Here is a 21,389-nt window from a genome sequence, read left to right as displayed (position 1 = left end):
TGCTACAGATTCAGATAAGAATTCTTACCCTAAAGGTAAGAATTATCTAGTTGAGGAACCAAGAAATATAAAAATTAAATATAAGACAGAATGGTATAAAAGAGCAAGGAGAGGAGTTTAATAGCTCTGTGTGGATTGATGCAAAGGGTTTACATTTCTTTCTGTTTCTACTTCACTCCTGAATGCGATAGGAATACTGGCTTAGCATAATGACTTTTTCCCTTCAAACCTCAGTGCCTACTCCAATTTGTTATTTATTTGAGGTGTTCTCTCATCATTCCTGCTTATTAAAATTCTATTGAATCTTAATACATCAACTTAAATGTTGATGCTTCCACCCTACCATTATCTTATTTACAAACTGACTAATAACATATGATCTTTCTACAGCATCTCATAACATTCATTTCTCATCATGTTTAGGATAAATATATCCTTCTATGCTTGTACTTCTCTGCTTCTTACTAGATCAGTGGTTTTTTTTATTGGAATACAGCCATGACCATTTCTTTATACATTATCTATTGATGCCTTTATGTAACAACTGATGGAGAGTTGTGACAGAGTTATGGCTTACAAGCCTAAAATCCTTGCTATCTAGCTTTTTCAGATGATGTTTTCTGACATTTGGTGGACTATACTGGGGTTTGAATTCAGGGCTTCACACTTGTTAGGCAGGCACTGTACCACTTGTCACAGTCTTAGCCCTTTTCACTCTAGTTATTTTTTAGCTAGGGTCTCATGTGTTTGCCCAAGGCCTGACTTGGACCATAATCCTCCTACCTATGCCTCCAGTGTAGTTGGGATCACAAAGTGTTTGTTGAGATGGGGGGGGGGTCTCAATAATTTTTGTCCTAGCTGGCCTTGAATAGTGATCCTCTTTTTGAGAAGCTGGGATTATAATCATGTTATCATAGCTGGCTGTTTTTGACACTTGTACTAGGTCATAAATTCCTCATGATGAAAGAACTATGTAACAATCCTTAGTAGTATTTATGATCCCAAATCAGCTGACCTTAAAGTATGGTGATTATTAAGCAGGTTTGGTCTAATTAATGAGCCCTGTCAATCTGGGTCTACAAGAAGTCAGAGGTTCCAGGTGGAAGAAGGATTCACTTCGCTGCTGCAGGCCTGCATGAAAAGGAATGTGCATAGTTTCTATGAACTAAAAGTAATCCCCAACTAACAGCCAGAATCAAGGAAGTAGAGACTTTCAACCTCTATAGCTGCAAGATTCAGATTTGTGCCCAAATCAGGAATGGTTACAGAAACAGATTATCCCCCAGTAACCTCAAGAGGACCATTCAGATCTGCTGACATGTTGCTTTCAGCTTTCGAAGACCCTGAGCATGAAATCTCAACCATGCACTGCAGACTCTAGACCTACAGACCTGTGAACTGATACATAAAATTTGTTCTTTATACAGCGATAGAAAATTAATACATCACTAGACAGCTTACTAATATTTCCTATTATGCCACATCTATATTCTAATTCATAAATATGATGCCCTTTAGATAAATGAATGTGAATGCATTATACTGCCTATGTAGAAAGCACACACGTTTCTCTGAAGATGTTTATTTAGTATAAAGAAATGTACCCAGAAAAAAAAACTCTTAGCAGCCTGCTAGTTTGGAGGTGATGACTGATGTTTCATAGAGAGCTAGTCACTCACCAATCACTGACTGATGTTTCATAGAGAGGTAGTCACTCAACAATCACCTCATTGGGATGTCTTGTAGAAAACGATGAAGAAAAATTTCCAAATTATTTGAAGTAGCTTAAGAGTGGTTTGCAAGTTAAGGAGAAAGAACACCACCAGGCTGAATTATGTAGACTACTATAAACTTGTTCCATAGAAACTAAAGTTGATATCAGTCATTTCCTCAAAAACATAGTGGTGCCATGGAATTTGTTTACAAAGAAAAACTTCATCTATTTTCAAGGAAAGTTATCCCCCGCCCTGCCTCCTCATGTCTCTTTTACCAAGAAATTCCACATTAGGCCAAAGATCTTTCATTAATCAGCCATAGTCCTTTGTATCCAATCCCATCGTGGCCTTTTGCTATGTAACAAACTACCAAAAGACTTAGTGGATTAAAATAATGGCCATTTATCTGTTTATAAAGGACAAATGGATCAATGGGTCCATTTATGGATCAAGATTTTGAACTAGGGTCAAATGCAATGAATCATTGTTGTTCCACAGAGTGGTGGCTGGCCTTATTTATGGTCAAGTGGCAGTTGATGGGCTCATCTGTCTGATGGTTAGCTGGTGGTCACCATGGTGACTGAAAGCACTGGGTCATGTATCTTCTATTCAACTATCTAGCTTTGGCCTTGTTTGTTGAATGGTAGTCAAAGGATCACAAAAACAGAGGGGAGAGCTTGCTCGATATGCATTTTTCAAATCTCTTTATAAATCAGTCTTCAAGTATCTATGCCATATTTTCCATAGCCTACGGTCCAGAATAAGTCATATGGCCAAGTTTTCAATCATCATAAGAAAAGCTAAATAAAGATGTGCCAGTAGGGAAAGGAATTATCATAGTCATTTTTACCAAAAAAGTTTCACTTACATGTCATTTATAAAGGAAAGAATCTCTGTCTCTTCTTATCTGTCTCCTGAACATGTAACACAGTCCCTCTCATTGTGTTGCATGCTCTACAACTAGTTCTTTTCCGCCCCTCATTGTGAAGTATTTAGAAGACAAAAGCCATTTTGCTTGTATGAGCCAGAGTTGACAATTTTAATGAAATGAATAAAGATTTCAAAAGTAATCCTGGACCTCAAATGCCACCCTCATCAAAAAAAATGTATAAGCCTTCCCAGGATTTGAGAAGAAACAAAGCTTGTGTGATTTCTACTGTCAACTTCCTTGCAAAACTTTCCAGCAACATTCTTTTTTTCCCCCCAACAACATTCTTAAACTAAAGTGCCAGCAATGCACCAGCTCTGTCCCAAGGGAATTCACACATGTCATCTCTGCATATTTTTATCACACACTTCCTGCATCAATGGCTCTTCAATTTGCTGTGGTTTGGGAAATGTCAGAAGGAAACATTTATAAAGTCTCCCTTGTATATAGACATCTGGCTAAAAAGTAAGAAGGCCCACAGATGAATTTATGGAAGCTTAGCTTTCTTCCTTTTTAATCTTTTATCCAAGATTTCATAAAATTCTGATAATTTATCAAACAAAACTATTCCCAACCACACAGACACACACACACACACAGACACACACACACAGACACACAGACACACACACACACACGCACACACACACACACACCTGACCTAGCAAAGTCATGGCAATTAGCTGAGGATGTATCTGACTCAAGCAGCAATTATCCTTATGTTGTAGTGATAAAACAGACATCCAAACAACTTCATAATTTAAAACTCCCGTATTTAGCACTCTTACTGCTTGAACAATATCTCTTGCTGCAGTCTCTAGTTAGAAGCATTCTGGTGGGGAGTAAGGCAAGACTAGACATGGCAAGACTACGGTCTCTTTTTGTTTTAAATTCCACGCCTGTCCTGGCCTGGCAGCTGCTTAAAATGTTCCAGCTGGTCTTAGTTGACCAGATGGCTGAAAATGAAGGGGAAATTTCCTTATGCAGAAAATAGGGCATCACAGTTAATAATGGCTAAAGACACTGCCTCTTCATTTTTGCTCCAAGGAAATGGTTGTGGACCTGTCAGAATCACCCACAAACCTGCACCTCCCTGCTGTCCCTGTCCAGTGCTTGTCCTATCTTCACAGTATCTGGACTATGGTCACAAATGAGAATTCAAGTTGTACTTCAGAGTAGCTATAAATCATGCAGCTAGAGTAACAAACATGGAATGAAGGAAAACAATTATTTAATCTCTACTGGATATCAAGTCTGACTAATGTGTCACAGTCTCCCATTCAATTCCTCCTGATATTTTCCTGTAGCTTGAAAAGGCAACAATACACCCAGCCTTTAGTTGGCCAGTGGGGGTTTCATGCTCCAGATGGTTAGAACCTTGCCAGAAGAACCACTTCTTGGTGGTGGGCACAGATGTATATTTAAAAACCAATTATACAGCTTCAAATGGGAAAATACCTATGGCATTTGATTTCCTGTATTTAGGGAAGGGGCTGAACTTCTGAAAGCAAAACAAAACAAAAATAAAGAGCTTCGGTTGGCAGGAAGGCATGAAACGATGTTGGAGTCCATAAATACAAGTTTCTTACTTGAAATGTGTTTAAAATTGGGTGAAACATGCTGGAAACCTGCCCAGATTGCCTTCTCAAAACCTTATTTTATAAATGTAGCCCAAATATTATTAGGAAAAGGTCCTCATTGCCTGAAATGACCTTTATTTCCTCCTCCTTCACCTACTTCATATGCTTCAGAGCATCAGCTCAGCTTCCCTCCTCCAGGCCATTTTCCTTACATTGTTCTTGCTTCCTCCCTTTCTCTTTCCCTCCCTCCATAACTCCCTCCTTCTCTTAATAGATTAGGCATCCTCCTTGCTAGGTCCTTCTATTCCATATTGTTTAATAATCAACATTCCAAATGCCTGTTTCTAGCCCACCAGATTACAAACCCCTGAGGGTAAGTACTATTTTCTTTATTGATTGATTCCCAATGTGATGCATGACACAGATTAAACACTCAATGAGTTTTAATTGAAAAAAATCTATGGATGGATGAATCACAAATTAAATTATACTGGGAATACCATTGAACTATAAGTATTTTCTATACCGTTCATTAATTCACTAACCAACTGTTTAACTAAGCACCTACTATGAACCGTGTGTTGTATATATATAAACAAGAACAAAATCAATGAAGTTGTTCTCATAGGAATAAATGTGTAAAATTAAGACTGCTTACACTGAGCACCAGTGCCTCACACCTGTAGTCCTAGCTACTCAGGAGTCTGAGATCTGCTGATCATGATTTGAAGCCAGCCTAGGCAGAAGAGTTTGTAGATTCTTATCTCCAATTAATCAACAACAAGCTGGAAGTGGGAGTGTGACTCAAGTGATAGAGTGCTAGCCTTAACCATAAAAGAAAGAAAAATCAAGAGGTCTGAGGCCCTGAGTTGTAGCCCTGATACTTTCATGCACACAACCTCCTGAATAGCTGGGATTACAGGCATAAGCCACTGGTACTTGGCTAGCATGCCTCATTTCTAAATTGCAGTGTGCACATTTACTCTGTAAAAATGTGTGTTGCAGTAGGCACTGGAGCAGCTCTACAAAATAGCACAGTGGAGTTACCTGTTTAGGGATCACAGTTTATAAATTAAGATGAATATTTGGTATGGATGCAGATATATAAGTAAGCCTGTGGTCAACTTGTTATTTTTCCTGAGTCATTTTGTATCCCCTTTTGGTTTCTCACCACCATCTATATGAGTCATATCTCCTCTCAGTCACTTGAGAGCCAACTGTGGTTTGTAACAGCCTAGGAAAAGTATACAGAAGAAGAGAAACTTGCTAGTAGCAAAAGAATAACAACCATGTGTTCAGAACTAAGTATTCAGTGACTTGATTTATATCCTCTTTTGGCTTATCTGCGCTCTTGATTACATCTGCATAAAAAGAGCACTTGTCAGTGACCACTTAGTTAGAAATGGTTTTGACTATTGATACAGAATCCTAATAGCTTCATCAGATGAATAACAAATGAATTTCAATGCAAGCTCTCTCTGGGATAATAAATGACTTCTCTGCTCATAGCAATGGGCAGTTGAAGGCGAACTCATATTTTGACATTATCTGTTCACAGTTTGTCACTAATACTTGATCTTCCTATTAAATTGTAAAGTATATGGTTGTGCATCCTGAGATTTAATGAGATGACATGCAGTGATGGCAATAACTAAAAACTACAGAGACATGAGCAAATGAATGTGTCTGGGATGGGGGCATAATACAGGTTAGGGTTTCTATTCAGTCAAATTGGTCTGTGATTATGTAGCTGAAGAAAAAGCAGTTAATATTTCTGACATCTGTATTCCAGTAAACATATGACATGAGTGCATTATATTATTTGTTATTCTAGAAAATGCAAAAAGTATCAGAGACAGCTCTGTGTGTTTCTTTATGGGCATTAAAAAGCGAATATTTATCTTTGGAGACATGGAACTTGATTAAGTTGCATTATTATTTCCCCTGTATTTATTTAATCCACCTATATTCTAATTGCAGACCTTCTCAATATTGTCATCTTATGTTCCAAACATAGGAGATAATATAGAACATGATCTAATACTCCTCATCATGTCAAATGCAGCAAAACTGAGCATAAGCTCAAGCCAGCAAAGGCAAGGGATTACATCTCAATTATTTCCTGGAACTGGATTTTGGAGAGACTGCTCAACCAGAGTGAGACAGAGTACACTGAATACTAAACTGGAAAATCAAAGTCAATGGCTCACTATGCTCTATGAAAGGAGAAAGCACACAAGAAGTACATTTATCATTACTTATTTAAGCAATAGTGACAAATGAAGACAGCCTGCCTTTCATAAGAATGGATCATACAGTCTTGCATGAAGCATTATTTTAGAAGATACAAAATGTGTATGTGCCCCTGAAACTCACCCCATGCCTCTCTGTTAACCTGCCACCATTTCTTTTCCTCTTTTATTTTACAATCTTTGAGTGAGTCCACTATTTCTTCTCTAAGTAACTATGTCAGTCAAAAATAACCAATCAAAATAAGATTAAACAAGAACCAATCAACCACTAAAGGAATTAAGGTTTAGCAAACATCCATCTGTCTGATTTTGTTCATCCTAATATTATACATTCATTTCCTATAGATACTTCCAAGATCTTAATTCCAACTTTTATTGTTGCAAATTACTTCACTGGACATTTGGATTGCAATAGCCTCACCAATAAATAGTTAAGAATGCAACATAAACTACCTTTGTCTTACTCTAATTCCCACAAGTGTCGTGACTCATAAACATCTGAGGTCAAAATCACTCCAGGGTTTCTTCAGATCCCCGGGCTATGTTTCTGGTATTCTTCCTTCCTCTTCTCTCTTTATCTAGATCCTGTTTTTCTCTAACCAAGCTGATTTTGAAGATTTCCCTATATCCTCAGAGCCCTAACGCTCTCAAATTCAACCCTTTAACGCACTCACATGTCCAATAGTACTTGAATGATGGCAAAATTTCTGTCCTCACAGAATTCTTTACCCCACAAGAACTTCAATGAACTTCTCAGTTCATTCTTTGCCAAGCACACTTTCTTACCTTTGGCAGAGACGCCCTAGAACCTGAACTCTGGGTGGTCATCGTTAAGACGGTGGTGATGCCCAGAGCAACCCTGGCAGGTGCTGCATCCATGTTTATCCAAAAGGAAACCCAGGACAAAATGACAATCAACAGGCTAGGGATGTACATCTGGATCAAATAATATCCCATCTGGCGTTCCAGGTGAAATTTGACCTCAATGCAGGTAAACTTTCCTAGAAGTAAGAAATAATAATTTAAATTATAATTTGAATTGATCTTTCCATTTCAGAATCCTATTTTATCATTATTTTTAAAATAGATTCATATGGAACTAGGGAGATAATCCAAAATGCTCATGACATAATCTATTCGATTATTTTTTAATTCGACTACTAATAGAAATACTAATGTGAGAATGAGTAATCTGAAGGGTCACTGGACAAACATTCTAATTAATAAGTGGGCCTTAAATTGCTCTGTTTTCAAAAGAAGTGCAAATAGACAATATATGAGGAAGTATTCAAAATTCTTCAATTATAAAGGTAATAAAAATGAGAACAAAATTTCTGAATGATAGGCATGTAAAACAGACTCTGAGTTGTGGAGTGCCCGTAAAAGTTAAGATGGCCACCAAAGAAGGTGAATAAGAGTAAATATGGCTGGAATATCCTGTTGAAATTGATTTAAGAAATGGGAGAGCGGCAATGAGGAGTCAAGACAGAGGAGGAGAGTATGATCAGGTTACGCTGTACACATGTATGGAAATATCACAGGGAAACTCCTTGCACAACTAATATACGCTAATAAATGTTTTAGAAGAAACAAAATACTGAGATTTCATCTCACCCAAGTCAGAATGGCAATCATCAAGGAAACAAACAACATAAAATGTTAGTGGGGATGTGGAGAAAAAATAACCCTCATACAGTGTTCTTGGGAATGTAAGCTAGTACAACCACTGTGGAAATCAAAATGGAGGATCCTTTCTTCAAGAAATGAAAACAAGGATACAGATTGACCCATTATAACAATGAGATGTGGAAGACACTATGTTGAAAACGAACTTTACAACTTGGGTCAGGGAGGAGTTGGCGAGGTTGGGAGGGAAGGGATAGTAGGGGGAAAACAAAGGAGAGGGTAACAATGCTCAATAGGAAATGTACTCATTACCTGACTCATGTAACTGGAATCCCTCTGCACAATATCTTTACAATAATAAAAAAATGAAAACTAGGACTGCCATATGTTCCAGCTATACCACTGCTGGGCACATATTCAAAGGAATGTAATTTCACATACAGTCAAAGGCATGTAATTCCACATACAGTAAAGATGCCTAAAATCTATGCTATTAGCATTACTGCTCATAGAAGCCAGGCTATAGAAACAGACAAGATGGCCATCTAGTGATAAATTCATAAAGAAAATGTGGTGCATTTGAAAATGTGGTGTACAGAATGTGGTATATAGGAAAATGGAGTAATACCTAGCTATAAAGAAGTACAAATTTGTGTTTGTAGGAAACTGGATGGAGCTAGAAATCATGTTCAGTGAAATAGGCTAGATTCAGACTGGCAAAAAAAACTGCAAGTTTTCATTCCTATGTGGAATGTAGATATAAATTAGGACATGAACATAGCCTGGAGACTGTTTCTGGGGAACCAGTAGGAGGTGGGTGGGGAAAAAGGACAGAGGAAAATATGAGTGAAGTGGTTTGTATGGACATGCAAAAGTTGTTTAATGAAATCTATTAAAATTTTGCATGAAAGTTGAAAAAGAGGGTTTGAGGACAAGAAGAAAGAATAATAGAGAAAGGGTGAACATAATCAAAGGGTATTATATTTATGAATAATAATGACAACCCTCATTTTAAGATTAATACATACTAATTAAGGAATTATTTAACTAATTTCATATAGAATATTTCATTTTCTTTTAAATCTATGCTTGTAGCAGACTGAATATTCTAGATAGAACTTCAGACTGATAAACTTGCCAGTGGAAGTAAAGAATTCAAAATTTTGCAGTTATAAATATGCACTACCTAACATATAGAACAGGACCTATAATATATACTCTATAGCATGTAATTCATTTAATATATATCATATAATAAGTTATCACTAAAACTACTTGGTCCTAAGTGATAAGAGGAGAGCTCAAAAATTTTGAATAACTGTATTATTCAAGAGAAAAATGTACATTTTTGTGTGCAGGTACCAGGGCTTGAACTCGGGGTCTGGGAGTGTTCTTTCGCCTTTTTTTATTCACAACTCGTGTTCCATCATTTTAGCCACACTTCCACTTTAGGATCTTTGGTGGTTAATTGGCAATAAGAGCCTAATGAACTCTCTTTCTGGGCTAGCTTTGAATCATGATCCTCACATCTCAGCCTCCTGAGCAGCTAACATTACAGATGTGAGCCATCAGGGCCTGGCTAAAATGTATATTTTTAGAAACCATATATACCCTTCAGTCATTATACAAATTCCCTAGCCTTTGTGTAATTGCTTGAGGACATTTGGAATTTCCCTCAAAACTGTTAACAATGTCAGTTCACCTATGTGAAAGAATGAATATAAAGATATTAACCTTTTAACATCCTACTAGGAGGAGGAAGATGTTCCTGCCTTCCCCCCACATTTTCCCCTCTTTAAACTGGTCTGCTCAGCGCAGGACCCAAACCAGTTACTTTGACAAACCATCATGTCTTGATTAAATTTCTCCGTGGTATCATACATAGGCATTTGTAGGAAAATAAATCAACTTTCCTGGGCAAGTATAGTCTTCCAGGCAACAACAGATGCCCACATGTTGATACTATCTGCAATCCATGGCCTCTATGTCTATCAGCACTACTAATAACACATGACTTTAGGACCAGATGAGTTGTTTCTAAATGATGTTCATCCAAGCTCCTATTGTTTTCCAGGATTGTGGAGCACAACAGCTCTATTTTCAGGTTGATGAAACCCCATTATTACTGCTTTCTTCCACTAAGGCTGGGTGTGCAAATTGAGCTCAGGATCCAACACAAAGATGGCTGTCAGGAATGTGCCAGGCTTTGTTTCCTGCACCCCTAATGTGGTCTCCTACACCTTTCCGCAGACTCAATTGACAGCAGATGTTTAGCAAGAGAATAACAAAAGATCGCTAGTTCTCTCCTTTTCTGTCTTTGTTTTGGAGAAATTATCTATGTGCTCACTGATCTATTCCAATGAGTATAGGAATTGTATCTGTCAAGGGGTTTTTGAGCTACATTTGCTTGGTAAATGCATCGGTTAAGAAGATATGTCCTATCTACTCTCAGCAACCAATGGATCCCAGTTGGGTTTAGGATGTGATAGAAGACTTACTTACCAGTGTTATAGTGTTTTGTGCAATAGCCCAGTTCCTTCTCTTCTTTCAAGATAAACTGAGGCAGTGTCAGTCCTTCAGCAACTTGTACTGGACCATCACTCAACCACTCAAATATCAGGTCATTCATTGTGTACCCAACTGGATTAAAGAAATAGAAGTGAAAAACTGAGTGTATCTTTTCAAAGAAATTTGAAAGTCTAGACATGTAAATAAACAAATAAGGAAATCATCTAAAGCAGACACATTGAAAAGCATTCTTAATAACAGAGCTGTAATCGCCACAATGGCTATATGTCATTGGAGCCAAAGGTACTGAATATGGCAAGCTATTTCTGTGTAATGAAATGATGCATCTAATAAAATCTACTTTCTCTTGCCCCTTCATTCGCTATCTCTGAAAAACTAACAAGTAAACACAAAATTTCCTTTGAAGACTGTCTTTATTTTAAAAAAAATGGTTACTTTGGCAGTCCAGTAGAATAATCCAATTCACGATGTAAGTCTTAGTAGTTCAAGTGAAACCATTCTTTGTATTACTGAAAATGAATTTAGTACAGGCCTGCTTAAAACATTGCAGATGTGACCCTGTTTCTAGGGTCTACTAGCTTTACTTAGAGAAAATGATATGGATTATAGAAGGTCAACTGTCAGTTACTTTAACAAGTGGGGAAGGCTTCAGCCAGATACTATAACCTGAAAAGATAGGCAAAAAAGAAGAATCATGTATGCTAATGTCTTGATAAGTAAGTTCACTTCTCAGAATTGTTAATAAGAAGTGAAACAGATTCTCTGTTATGTAAGGTCATATGGTTATATGACTTGAACCATCCAAAGTAAGATACTTAATGGTTTCATAAACCCAAGTTAGCTCTGACACCCAGCTCCTGCTTAACTAGGTCATTATTTGTCAAGCGTTTCTTCATCTTTCTCCATTCCAGAACTGACAGCAGCTCTTCTTTCAGTCATTATTTTTCTACCTCCATTTTTGTTTGTGATACTTTAACTCTGAAAATGAGAGGGATGAGGACAAAGGATGTGATAGGTGGTTTGAGCTGGCCAATAACCTTTATTAAGTTCATAGATTCTTATTCTTGTTTACTGTAAGATAGTGACTCACCCAAGCTACCCAGAAATCAATAATAAATTTAATTGGTGTCTACTTTCCTCTTTCATTTGATCATCTTTCAAATTCAACCAAAAATAAAAACATGGAAAGCAAGGACTTGCAGGGGATCCTGTATAATTAGTATAGGAAGTCCACAAAGAAAAGGGCTCTCTTTCTTCAATACAATTCTATGTACATCCAGGTTACCTCCAACAAGTACCTTTATATAGTGAGCTTCTTGATAAAAATAGTCATCAGACCCCTGAAGCCTTGGCATGGAGCAGACAGACGAGGTAAAGAGGTGGAAAATAAGAAAGAAATGTTGAGGCAAAAAGTAAAGTCAATTTCCACCCTTTACATGCAAAGTTAGTAGGAAGTTCATTGCTGATTGATTACATTATTTCTAGGTCCTGTAAGACCTAAGCATACATACTAATTGGAGTTTCTTAAGCCTTGGACGAGCCTCAGTGGACAGTTATGGCTAATGTTTTACAGAGAAAATCAATGTGTTGTTTTGAAACAAGGGAGAGTATAGATAGCAAAGAAAACATGAAGAAGGAATCATTATGTTAAAACAAGGTGTTTTTCTCAACCACCTTCTCAAGAGAAGGGGCAATAGAGAAAATAATGAATACATAAGACTGATTATAATCAGAATTTCTTATTTTATCTCTGACAGCATCTTAAAACAAAGATGTTTCATTGTTTTGCTTATTTCTGGAGGAAGTTTCAAGGAACATCTGCAAATGATCAAAAAAACTCTGTCACCATTTATTTTTTTAAAAAAATAATAGTTGATCTGTGTTTTTACACTTAATACTTTCCTAAGCAAAGAAGTTAAAAGTATTTCCTTGTCCCTGCCTCATTAAATTTCCTACCATCCCTGTAGGTCAGTAATACTTATTATTCTTCACATTCTACAAACAGAGAAATTGAAAGAGCAAGTCAGAAGAAATTCCATGTGTCTTCACTGAAAAGACAATCAGCAGCTATGGCTCATGTCAAAGACTTCAGTGGCAACTGAACTAGGGCATAAAAGGGACAACATAGATGACATTGCTCTCACTATTCCTCTATGAATTCATTGCTTATCTAAGGAAGATGCCACTTTTTCAGACTTACCCCATCTCAGTTCATGCACTTCATTCTGTTTATTTATTTTTGAGGATCAAACCCAAAACCTTCCTCAGGCTAGGCACATTTTCTACCACAGATTTATATTCCTGGTCCTCATACCCCTCATTCTTGTATCCTTATGTGGCTGAGGCCTCTACAGCATGTTCTCAAAAACACTGTCCCTTCCTGAAAGAGTTGCATCCCGAGTGATGGAAGTATATGGTCATAAGGTGACAAGAAATTCAATAGTCTGATATCTAGCGTGATTCATTATATAAGTTGAATGACTAATGAGACATTTTAATTTTAAAGAAAAGATTACTAGATCAGACCTGCTTTTATGAGGAAAGACAATTTATTTAGTATGTTAAATTGAAATGTTGTCTATGGTATGCTGATAATGAGCTTCTCCTATCTACACACACACACACACACACACACACACACACACACACACTTTTCTGCCCTTTCATTAGAGAATGAGTCTTATGGGTATTTACTCCTTAATTACACACTAAAAGAGCCAGATCATTGGTTAAAACAAGCAAACAATCATTTCAACAAGTGGTGACTTACAGCTTTCCAGCTGCATTGTACAGGTCTGGACATCCATTGGAAAGTTCTTCAAGTCCATGGGACAGGATAAGGTCAAGGTGAGTCTTAGCAAAGAAAAACACATAAAACTTACTTTCCAGTCTGTGATAGCTAGTACTTGAGAAATAAATGAAAATCCATTTAGTATTAAGCAAAACATATTGATTTAAATACTGAAGGCTAAGCTTGACACACAGTGATAATTTCTGGTTTTCATAAAAAGAGTAGTCATAGGTAAAAATTGTAAACATTGTAGTACTTCATCACAATGCTTTATTCTATTTCCCATCTTTTGATTCTTTTCTTTTATCCTTACTTCCACCAATGGTGCTGATCTCAAGTTTAATCTTGTGAACAAGATCACTAAGAGAGGGTATAAGACGAACATTGAGCTCTTATCCACACTAATGTCCAACAGACATGAGATCTAGCCTGTTTTAGCATTATACCTTAGATCCATGGACCTTTGTTCATAGCCAATAAATGATGTGATCATCGCAGTTGATTGTGATAAGCTTTCATTCTTTTTACATCAAATGGGGAAGTGCTTAATTAACGTCACAGACTTTTCATTTACTGATCTACATGGATGGGTTGACAATATACTCTAGCATCCATTCTAGAATTATGACAATCCTATAGAAAGTAGTTCTTAAGCTAGAAAAACCCATCTAAGGGTGGTGGTTTGGGGAGTTTTAATCTTTCTGTACCAAATAGGACCTTCCTTTTTGTCTTCCCCTAATTTTTCTGAGTTCCAACTAGCTTTAGATGAGCCTTAAATCAGGATATTCATTAAGCTATTAACTTTTTTCAATCATTTCCTTTTTTATTCCTCAAAGAGATGGTGCACACTTCTTGCTCAAAAATTATTCCATACCTCCATGATTCAATGAAGGAAACTAGGATTGAATTCAGCAGATCAAAAGTTCTCTTCCTGGTCTTGCTGAAAATAATCTCCGAGCCTAAGCAAGATACTGATACTAAACATTTGTTTCTTCATCAGTCAAATGATGAAAAAAGCTATATACGCTTATTCCCATTTGATTCCAGTACTACAATTTTACTAGTCCTAATTCTGCTCTTGTCTCTCATACACCTTTTTGTGTTCAAAGACCTCTCTCTGACTATAGCCCTATATACCAAACTGTCCCTTGATATTCTGCTCATTCTCATTCGCCCCTCCTGGTTCCCTTCTCTTTATATGGTTTGTTTTATATTCCCTTCAAGCAAAAACAAAAACTAAAATTTGTGGCACACAGTTTAAAAGGAAGAAAGGTTTGAAATTTCAAGTTAGAGTGGATAAAGATTCCATGCTGACAACCTTCAAAGTCATTAAAATACAGCAATGGTTGAGAAATTCAAGGTACAAAGCAGTGCGGTGTGCTGACAATTATGTGAAATTATGTTTTCAGTCTTGGAAGTAAACACAGCACTATATTAAGAATACACATTTCTAGTTGGTGAAATGATTCATGTTTTGGTTTTATTCTGTATTTATTCTGCATTGTTTGTGTTGAGAACTATAGGCTATTTGAAAAGATCCAGAAAAAAGCTATTCATCAGTTTTCTCTTCATGTAATTAAGTGTGCCTTTTTAAACAATAACTGAAAAATAAAATTATAAAATTTTATTTCATTCAGCATTTTGCTATCATAATCATCTTATTTTAAATATACAATGTTTCACCTTCCTTACTAACTTAAGCAGCAATCTTTTCTGGACTGTTCCGAGAACCCAAACACTGGTTCTTTGAGAAAAATAGTGTTTTATGAGTTTTAAATGATTGATTTAAAATAGTATTTTAGACAGAATATCTGTCAATTGTGGGTTCCTTTGTAGGTATATATATATGATGTGTAGGCATCTACTTATATACCTAGCTATTTTTCTCTAGCATGAAGGCTTTATTTATTTTTATTTTTTGTCGGTCACTGGGCTTGAACTCTGGGCCTGGGCGCTGCCCCTTAGCTCTTCAGCTCAAGGCTAGCTCTCTACCACATGAGCCACAGTGCCACTTCCGGTTTTCTGGTGGTTTATTGGAGATAAGAGTCTCATGGACTTTCCTTCCCGGGCTGGCTTTGAACCGCAATCCTCAGATATCTGCCTCCTGAGTAGCTAGGATTATAGGCGTAAACCACCGGTGCCTGAGTAAGGCTTTATTTTTTTAAGAAAATGCAATTTTGTTGAGATTAGTATCATTAACTCCTAAAAAGGGAGAAATCTATAGTTTTTTTAAAAAAATGGATGCTTTACTAAGAACTGAGGAACCTCAAAAATATCCATGGTCTTAAAATTTTTATTACCATAATGAAATTCTGTTTTTCTCTTCTGCTTCTTAAATAGGAAATATTTCCATCATCTAAAAATATGTTCCTCCATAACTTGGCTATTGCAAATTATGCTGCAAAAGGCTACAAAGCCTCAATTAGATACAAGGAAAAGCTGTTTTTTGTGATATGTTACACAGTATGATAAATTTAATAAATAACGCATTACACATTTTGAAATTACTTAGAGTAAATTTCAAATGTTCTTGCCACCAAAATACATATTTGAGATGATGAATAAATTAGTTAGCTTCATTTATTTTAGTTGCATTCATAAATCATAACATCAGTTTGTGCCTTGTAAAATATACAAGTACAACTTGTCAATTTACAAATCACAAATTAAGAAAAAAATTATGTTCATTCCTACAAAACTAATCAAAATGTGTGTGGATACTTTAAGTGAATCAAGACCAGACAACCTGGAAATCTCATTTGAATTTTGAAAACTTTACCTTTGAGAAATTAGAAGATAGTACTAGTAGAAATGAATGTAGCTTAAAAGAACATACAGCATGAAGTTCAATTTGATACTGGAAACAATCCAACTTTTATATTCCTAATCATAGGCTTAACTGAATTTGATTCTTTTATAAAATGAACTTTCCATATTTATTCAGGGAGCAGAGGGCTCACATACAGTTACTCCTGCCTTTGTGGCAGATGCAACAATTCTATAGAGACCCAGAATTTGGGAGTGAAAGCTATTGACAGTATATAAGATCACATTGAGAAAATTCCCAACAACTATGAAACTATTCTATCTTGTTTCAGCTAAGAAATGAATGGTAGATTTTTCTTCAGATTTTTTAACTTTCCTTTCTAGATACGTTTTTTTTTTAATTTGGAAATGGATAGATGCCAATAATAAAAAAGGCAAGTTAACCTCTCTGTGATTTGTAAAATCATGTCATCAGCTAAGCATAGGAAAAGGTCGTAAAGACCTGTATGAGCTGTGAGGCCCCAAATTGCTAGTTTGCCATGCATCTGAAAGCCTTATGTCTAGGTTTCCCCTTTAGTTGTTTTTCTCCTTTTACATTTTATCTTTCTGTATGCATTAAATACTGTAAAAATATACAAATATAAACTTACAGTGTGATGATTTGTTGCATGTATATTCAGCTGTGTGGTAAGTATTCAGGTCCAGAATTATAATATTCTCATTGCCTCAGAACATTCTAGAACCTTCCAACATAACTACCACACCATTTATTTTTTAGAGGCTATTTTGTGGTTTAAGAATCACAAAAAAAAACAAATTTGATATTTTCTACAATCATGATTCAAAAAGAAAAACTAGTTTGATTTTTAAACAGCCAACTTAAAATTTCACACAAGAAAAATAGTTGTCAGTTGTGGAGATATGGATATAGTATGAACATAAATATTTGGTTATCTAATTATTTTCTTCAGAATGAAAACTTTAACTTTTTTGAAATATAATTTAGTAGATAAATGCCATAAACTCAAGTAAAGGCAGAGTAGAAGAGCCAAAATGAAAACTTCTAGCAAAAAGAAAATAAGGTAAGTACCTAAGAAGCCTTCATATGCTTAAAATTTGGATTACTGCAATAATTTTTAAAATTTTCTGTTTTAAACAGGAAATACATTTAACATGCAAAAATATGTTCCACCATAATGTGGCTATTGTAATAGTGCTATAAAAGAATATAAGGCCTCAGTTAGACACAAGGAAAAGTGTTTTTTGAACTATACTACAGTCCTATTGCAATTATAACTAACATGTTCAGCAATATGGAAAAATGTGGTCAATTTTTGGTGTTTTTTGGTGGCTCTTACAGAATTATACATTTTCATTGAAAAGCCAGTCTTCTTCCAAATTTTCCTAGAAGCTCTGACTTATCTTTGACAGACACTGCCTATAGCACGTCAAATTTCTTTTCCTCTTTCCCCTGATCTCAAATATTATGATTATTGCGCCTGAAGGTAGTGAGCAGAGGCCACCTTTCTTCCTTTTGATTTGTGTTAAAGAACTCATTTCCTGAAGCACTGTCACCCACTCTCCAATTGTCAACACAGCAGACATATGTGCAATAGGGCACCCTATTTCTATTTGAACAAGAAAAAGGAATACCATTTCCTTTAGGAGACTCTGCTCTTTATTGAGAATAACAAGATCAAAGAAAAATATTTTTTAAAACGAAAAGCATAACAGAACACAGAAAATGCCTTCCCAACTCTTTCTCTTCTTCCTCTCCTGTTCAGTTTTCCTTGTTTATAAAACCAGCTCTTGTATTTATGACCTATTTTAAGCTTAAATTATTGACAGATCCTGACATTATAGTTTCAATTATCTTTACAATATTTTAAGTCAAATATTCTAATTTTATATTTTTAATTATCTTTCCACTTACAATGCAAAACCATGAAGTCTAGGACACTTTTTATTTTAATCATATAAAACCATTCCAGGCACCAGATGAATGAAGCAGCATCCTAAAATTCTGTGGGAAAATTTCCAGCTTTCATTCTATGAGAATGGGAAAGAACAATTGACCTAGAAGGAAGGAAACTGATTATCAGAGCCTACAAGGTGTTGCCAAATTGCAAGATGGCTGGAGGAAGCCAGAAAAGCTTGCGGGGGCTCCTGTGTAAGTTGATGGCAGATATTCACTGGAAAGAAGGTTAATCAACATGAAGGAAATGCAGAAAGGGAAGGCCACCTGTTCATAAATTTTACACAGGTAGATGGGACACAATTAGGTTTGTTTTCAAATTACTAAGATGTAAATTAATACTTTAACATAACAACATAATGGTAAATACCACATTGGCTCCGTGACTCACAAAACAACTACTTGTTCATAACAAGCTCCATATTAGAATTGGAAGTTCATTCCCAATAAAATTTTTTAAGGAAAATTAAAAAAAATCATTTGAAGAGAAAATAAATGTTCAGGTAAAAATACAAACTTTACTGAGTGATCTGCTCACCTGGAGTACGTTGCCAAGTTATTTTCTTGGCAAAGTTTATTCTAGTGGTTAGAATAGTGTGTTCCCTTTGGAGTAGAAGTACAAGAGCATGGTGCTGTTTTTCAAGAGGAACCAAAGTTTTGGTATCATTTGTTTATTGGTGGGGACCACATTTATAACACCCTATTCAGGGCACAACAAATACTCAGTCAGTACAAGCACATAATGGAGTGGACAGAACCTATGATGTTCCTTTGGGCTTAAAATATGAAGGAAAAATGAAAACTAAAACCATGATGGTAATAATATTAATGATTACAAAAATTTCTCTGCCAAGCACTCATTATTGCACACTCATGGGGTACTATCACAAACTCACATATGTCAGACATATAGACAGCCAATATCTATTTTTGAGATGAGCAAATTGAGGCTTGTGGAAGTTACACCGTGTTGAGGGAAGGGCTTTAATTACTCCTCTGGGCCCTGGGTAAGCATTCACACTGAGAAGAGCCCGTATCTTATTCTTACAGACTTAGATCCTATGGAGACACTCTAGGTTTTTCAGAGAAGCATACCTGATATGAATCATTCGATGTGCCTGAATTAAAATCAAACTTGATCCACCAGAACAAAAAGAATTGGTTCAAGTTTGATCAAGCAAGCGAAGGATGAAAATTTCCACTGCATCATTTGGAAAGCTCTGTGATGAAATTCAAACATTGAACTCATCACATCAAGCACAGAGAATGCTCTGCCTACTTTATCACCGGACACTGGACCCGGGACAGGCACAGATGTGGCCATGCTTGACAAGGCTTTCCACATTAGTAATATTTGGAAAAATGCATCCTATATAAACTGGTGTTCCAGAAAGACTCATTCTGTCCCAATGAATCCTTATCAACTCTTAGCTACACATAATTAGTTAATATTCATCTAGCTATAGGATTCCGTGACTATACTATTAAGATGCAAAGCTAGGAAGAGAATAACATTTCAAGTATGGAGTCATTTCCCCCTTTGTGTAAGTCAGTCCATAGATACCTAGATTGTGTGGTCATATCCCTAAGAGTAGACTTTGATACTGAAAGTCTCAAATAGATAAGGCTGGATTTAAAAAAAAAACAGAGCTTAAAGCAATGTGGGTGGGCACCAGAAATATTTCTTTTTAAATTCTCAGTATTGGGATTTGAACTCAGGAGACAGACTTGCTAGGCAAGCCCTCTTCCTTTTGAGTTGTGCTTTCAGCCCTCCTTTTCTTGAATACAGTCTGAGGTTGATGCTAAATTCAAAGGTGGTCCCAAAGAATAGCTCTTCTCTCACTTGATTCCAATTGAAGCAGTTGTGCTGGATTCCTTGCTGATTTGGGGATATGGAGGACATGAATGGCAGCATTGCCTGGCTCATCAGCCCTTCTATTCTTCTCTTCTGCCTAAAATCCCTGTAACTGAGTAGGAAGGATCATGTTTACCAAACATTATAAAGGCATCATAGAAAATACCCATATGCATTGAGCAGTGCTAGCAGGGAAGGATGAAAATATAATATCTGTTCCCATCTGTGTGTGGTCCTTCAGAAAATGTGCACACATATGGTTAGCCCATGTTAATTAAGTCCAAATATGGATTGGATTCCAGTTGGAGAGCAACTGATAAATCTGCAGCTAAAACTTTTCCAAATGCTTTGCTATTTCCTGAATAAAAATGTTTTGGAGGTGTTGAATAGGAGAGAGCTAAACTGAACACCACCAGAGGGAAAAAAGAGCTCATATCACCAGATTTAAACACTACTGCTCACATTGTAGTTACATTTTAAATTTCAACGTTATTGCACATCTAGTATTTAGTTCCACAGTGAAATATTTGTGAAGATTACATGTTATCTGCCTGCATATTACAATAATGATGACTGATTTGACAATCATCACTCCATGTCTATTGTCACAGCTATTTAACAATGGCAAGGAAGTAAAGAAAGAGAAAGTACTATTATCACAATTTTCTCAACCTGTTGTTTGAGATTATCTTACTTTTGGTAAAAGGGCAAAGGGAACAAGTGCCAACATTATTGTGAACTACAAATACAGTTTTGAGAGACTCTTAAGTACCTGCCTTCCCATTGACAGCTAAGAGCATAATTGTGTATTACTTGGCTGGGATGTTGATGTATTATGACTTCTGCTGAAGCAGGTGAGCGGAGCCTAGCTGGTGAAGGTACTGAGTAGAGAATATGTATAAGAGCTAGGTTAGATAGAATGGAGAGCACTGTCTCCCCATTTCTTTCCTTTATGCTTTAGCAAACTCAGAGGTGACTAAGAGATTCAGTGACTGTTGAGTATGAATCAGGAACTTAAAAAAAACCCTCTTCAGTTAAGATAAAGGTTAAATAACTTCTTACCCTTAAACTGACATCTGTCTCACCCCCAATATTCTGTCTTTAATCTTAAACCTCACTTTTTGCTTTCTATCCTTCATCTGACTGATCAAATTGAGCAAAATATTCCTAGTGAAATGAAACATCAAATTTATGTTTCACAGTTCTTTGGAAGAAACAGCCATTCAGATATGGAGTGGCTTTGCTCAGAGAATGTGTCACATGTATATAATTATGTAAAGTACATATATAACTATGTATTCTTTTCAATGACTGTCCAATGATCACTATTGTGCCCTCTATAGTACAGATGTTAGTCTGTAGTTCTAAATGC

General features: G+C 36.2%; 1 protein-coding gene across 4 annotated transcripts in view; it reads right to left on the bottom strand.

Annotated features, from left to right (window-relative positions):
* Positions 1-21,389, bottom strand: part of Glra2 (glycine receptor, alpha 2) — a 125,976-nt gene that overhangs the window by 65,564 nt on the left and 39,023 nt on the right. For all 4 annotated transcript variants that reach the window (XR_001175653.1, XR_001175654.1, XM_013032140.1 and 1 more), the window contains 3 exons: positions 13,401-13,483; positions 10,604-10,741; positions 7,262-7,476 (listed from right to left, as the gene is read on the bottom strand). Coding sequence is in view for 2 of the 4 variants with exons in the window: in XM_013032140.1 (XP_012887594.1) it covers positions 7,262-7,476; positions 10,604-10,741; positions 13,401-13,483 (436 nt within the window). In the remaining 2 variants the exon portion in view is untranslated. The remainder of the gene's footprint in view (positions 1-7,261; positions 7,477-10,603; positions 10,742-13,400; positions 13,484-21,389) is intronic.

This window comes from Dipodomys ordii, unplaced genomic scaffold (genome assembly GCF_000151885.1).
Source record: "Dipodomys ordii isolate 6190 unplaced genomic scaffold, Dord_2.0 Scaffold150, whole genome shotgun sequence".
Classification (NCBI taxonomy): domain Eukaryota; kingdom Metazoa; phylum Chordata; class Mammalia; order Rodentia; family Heteromyidae; genus Dipodomys; species Dipodomys ordii.
Note: the sequence above shows the minus strand (reverse complement) of the source record. Positions and strands in the feature narration are given on the sequence as shown.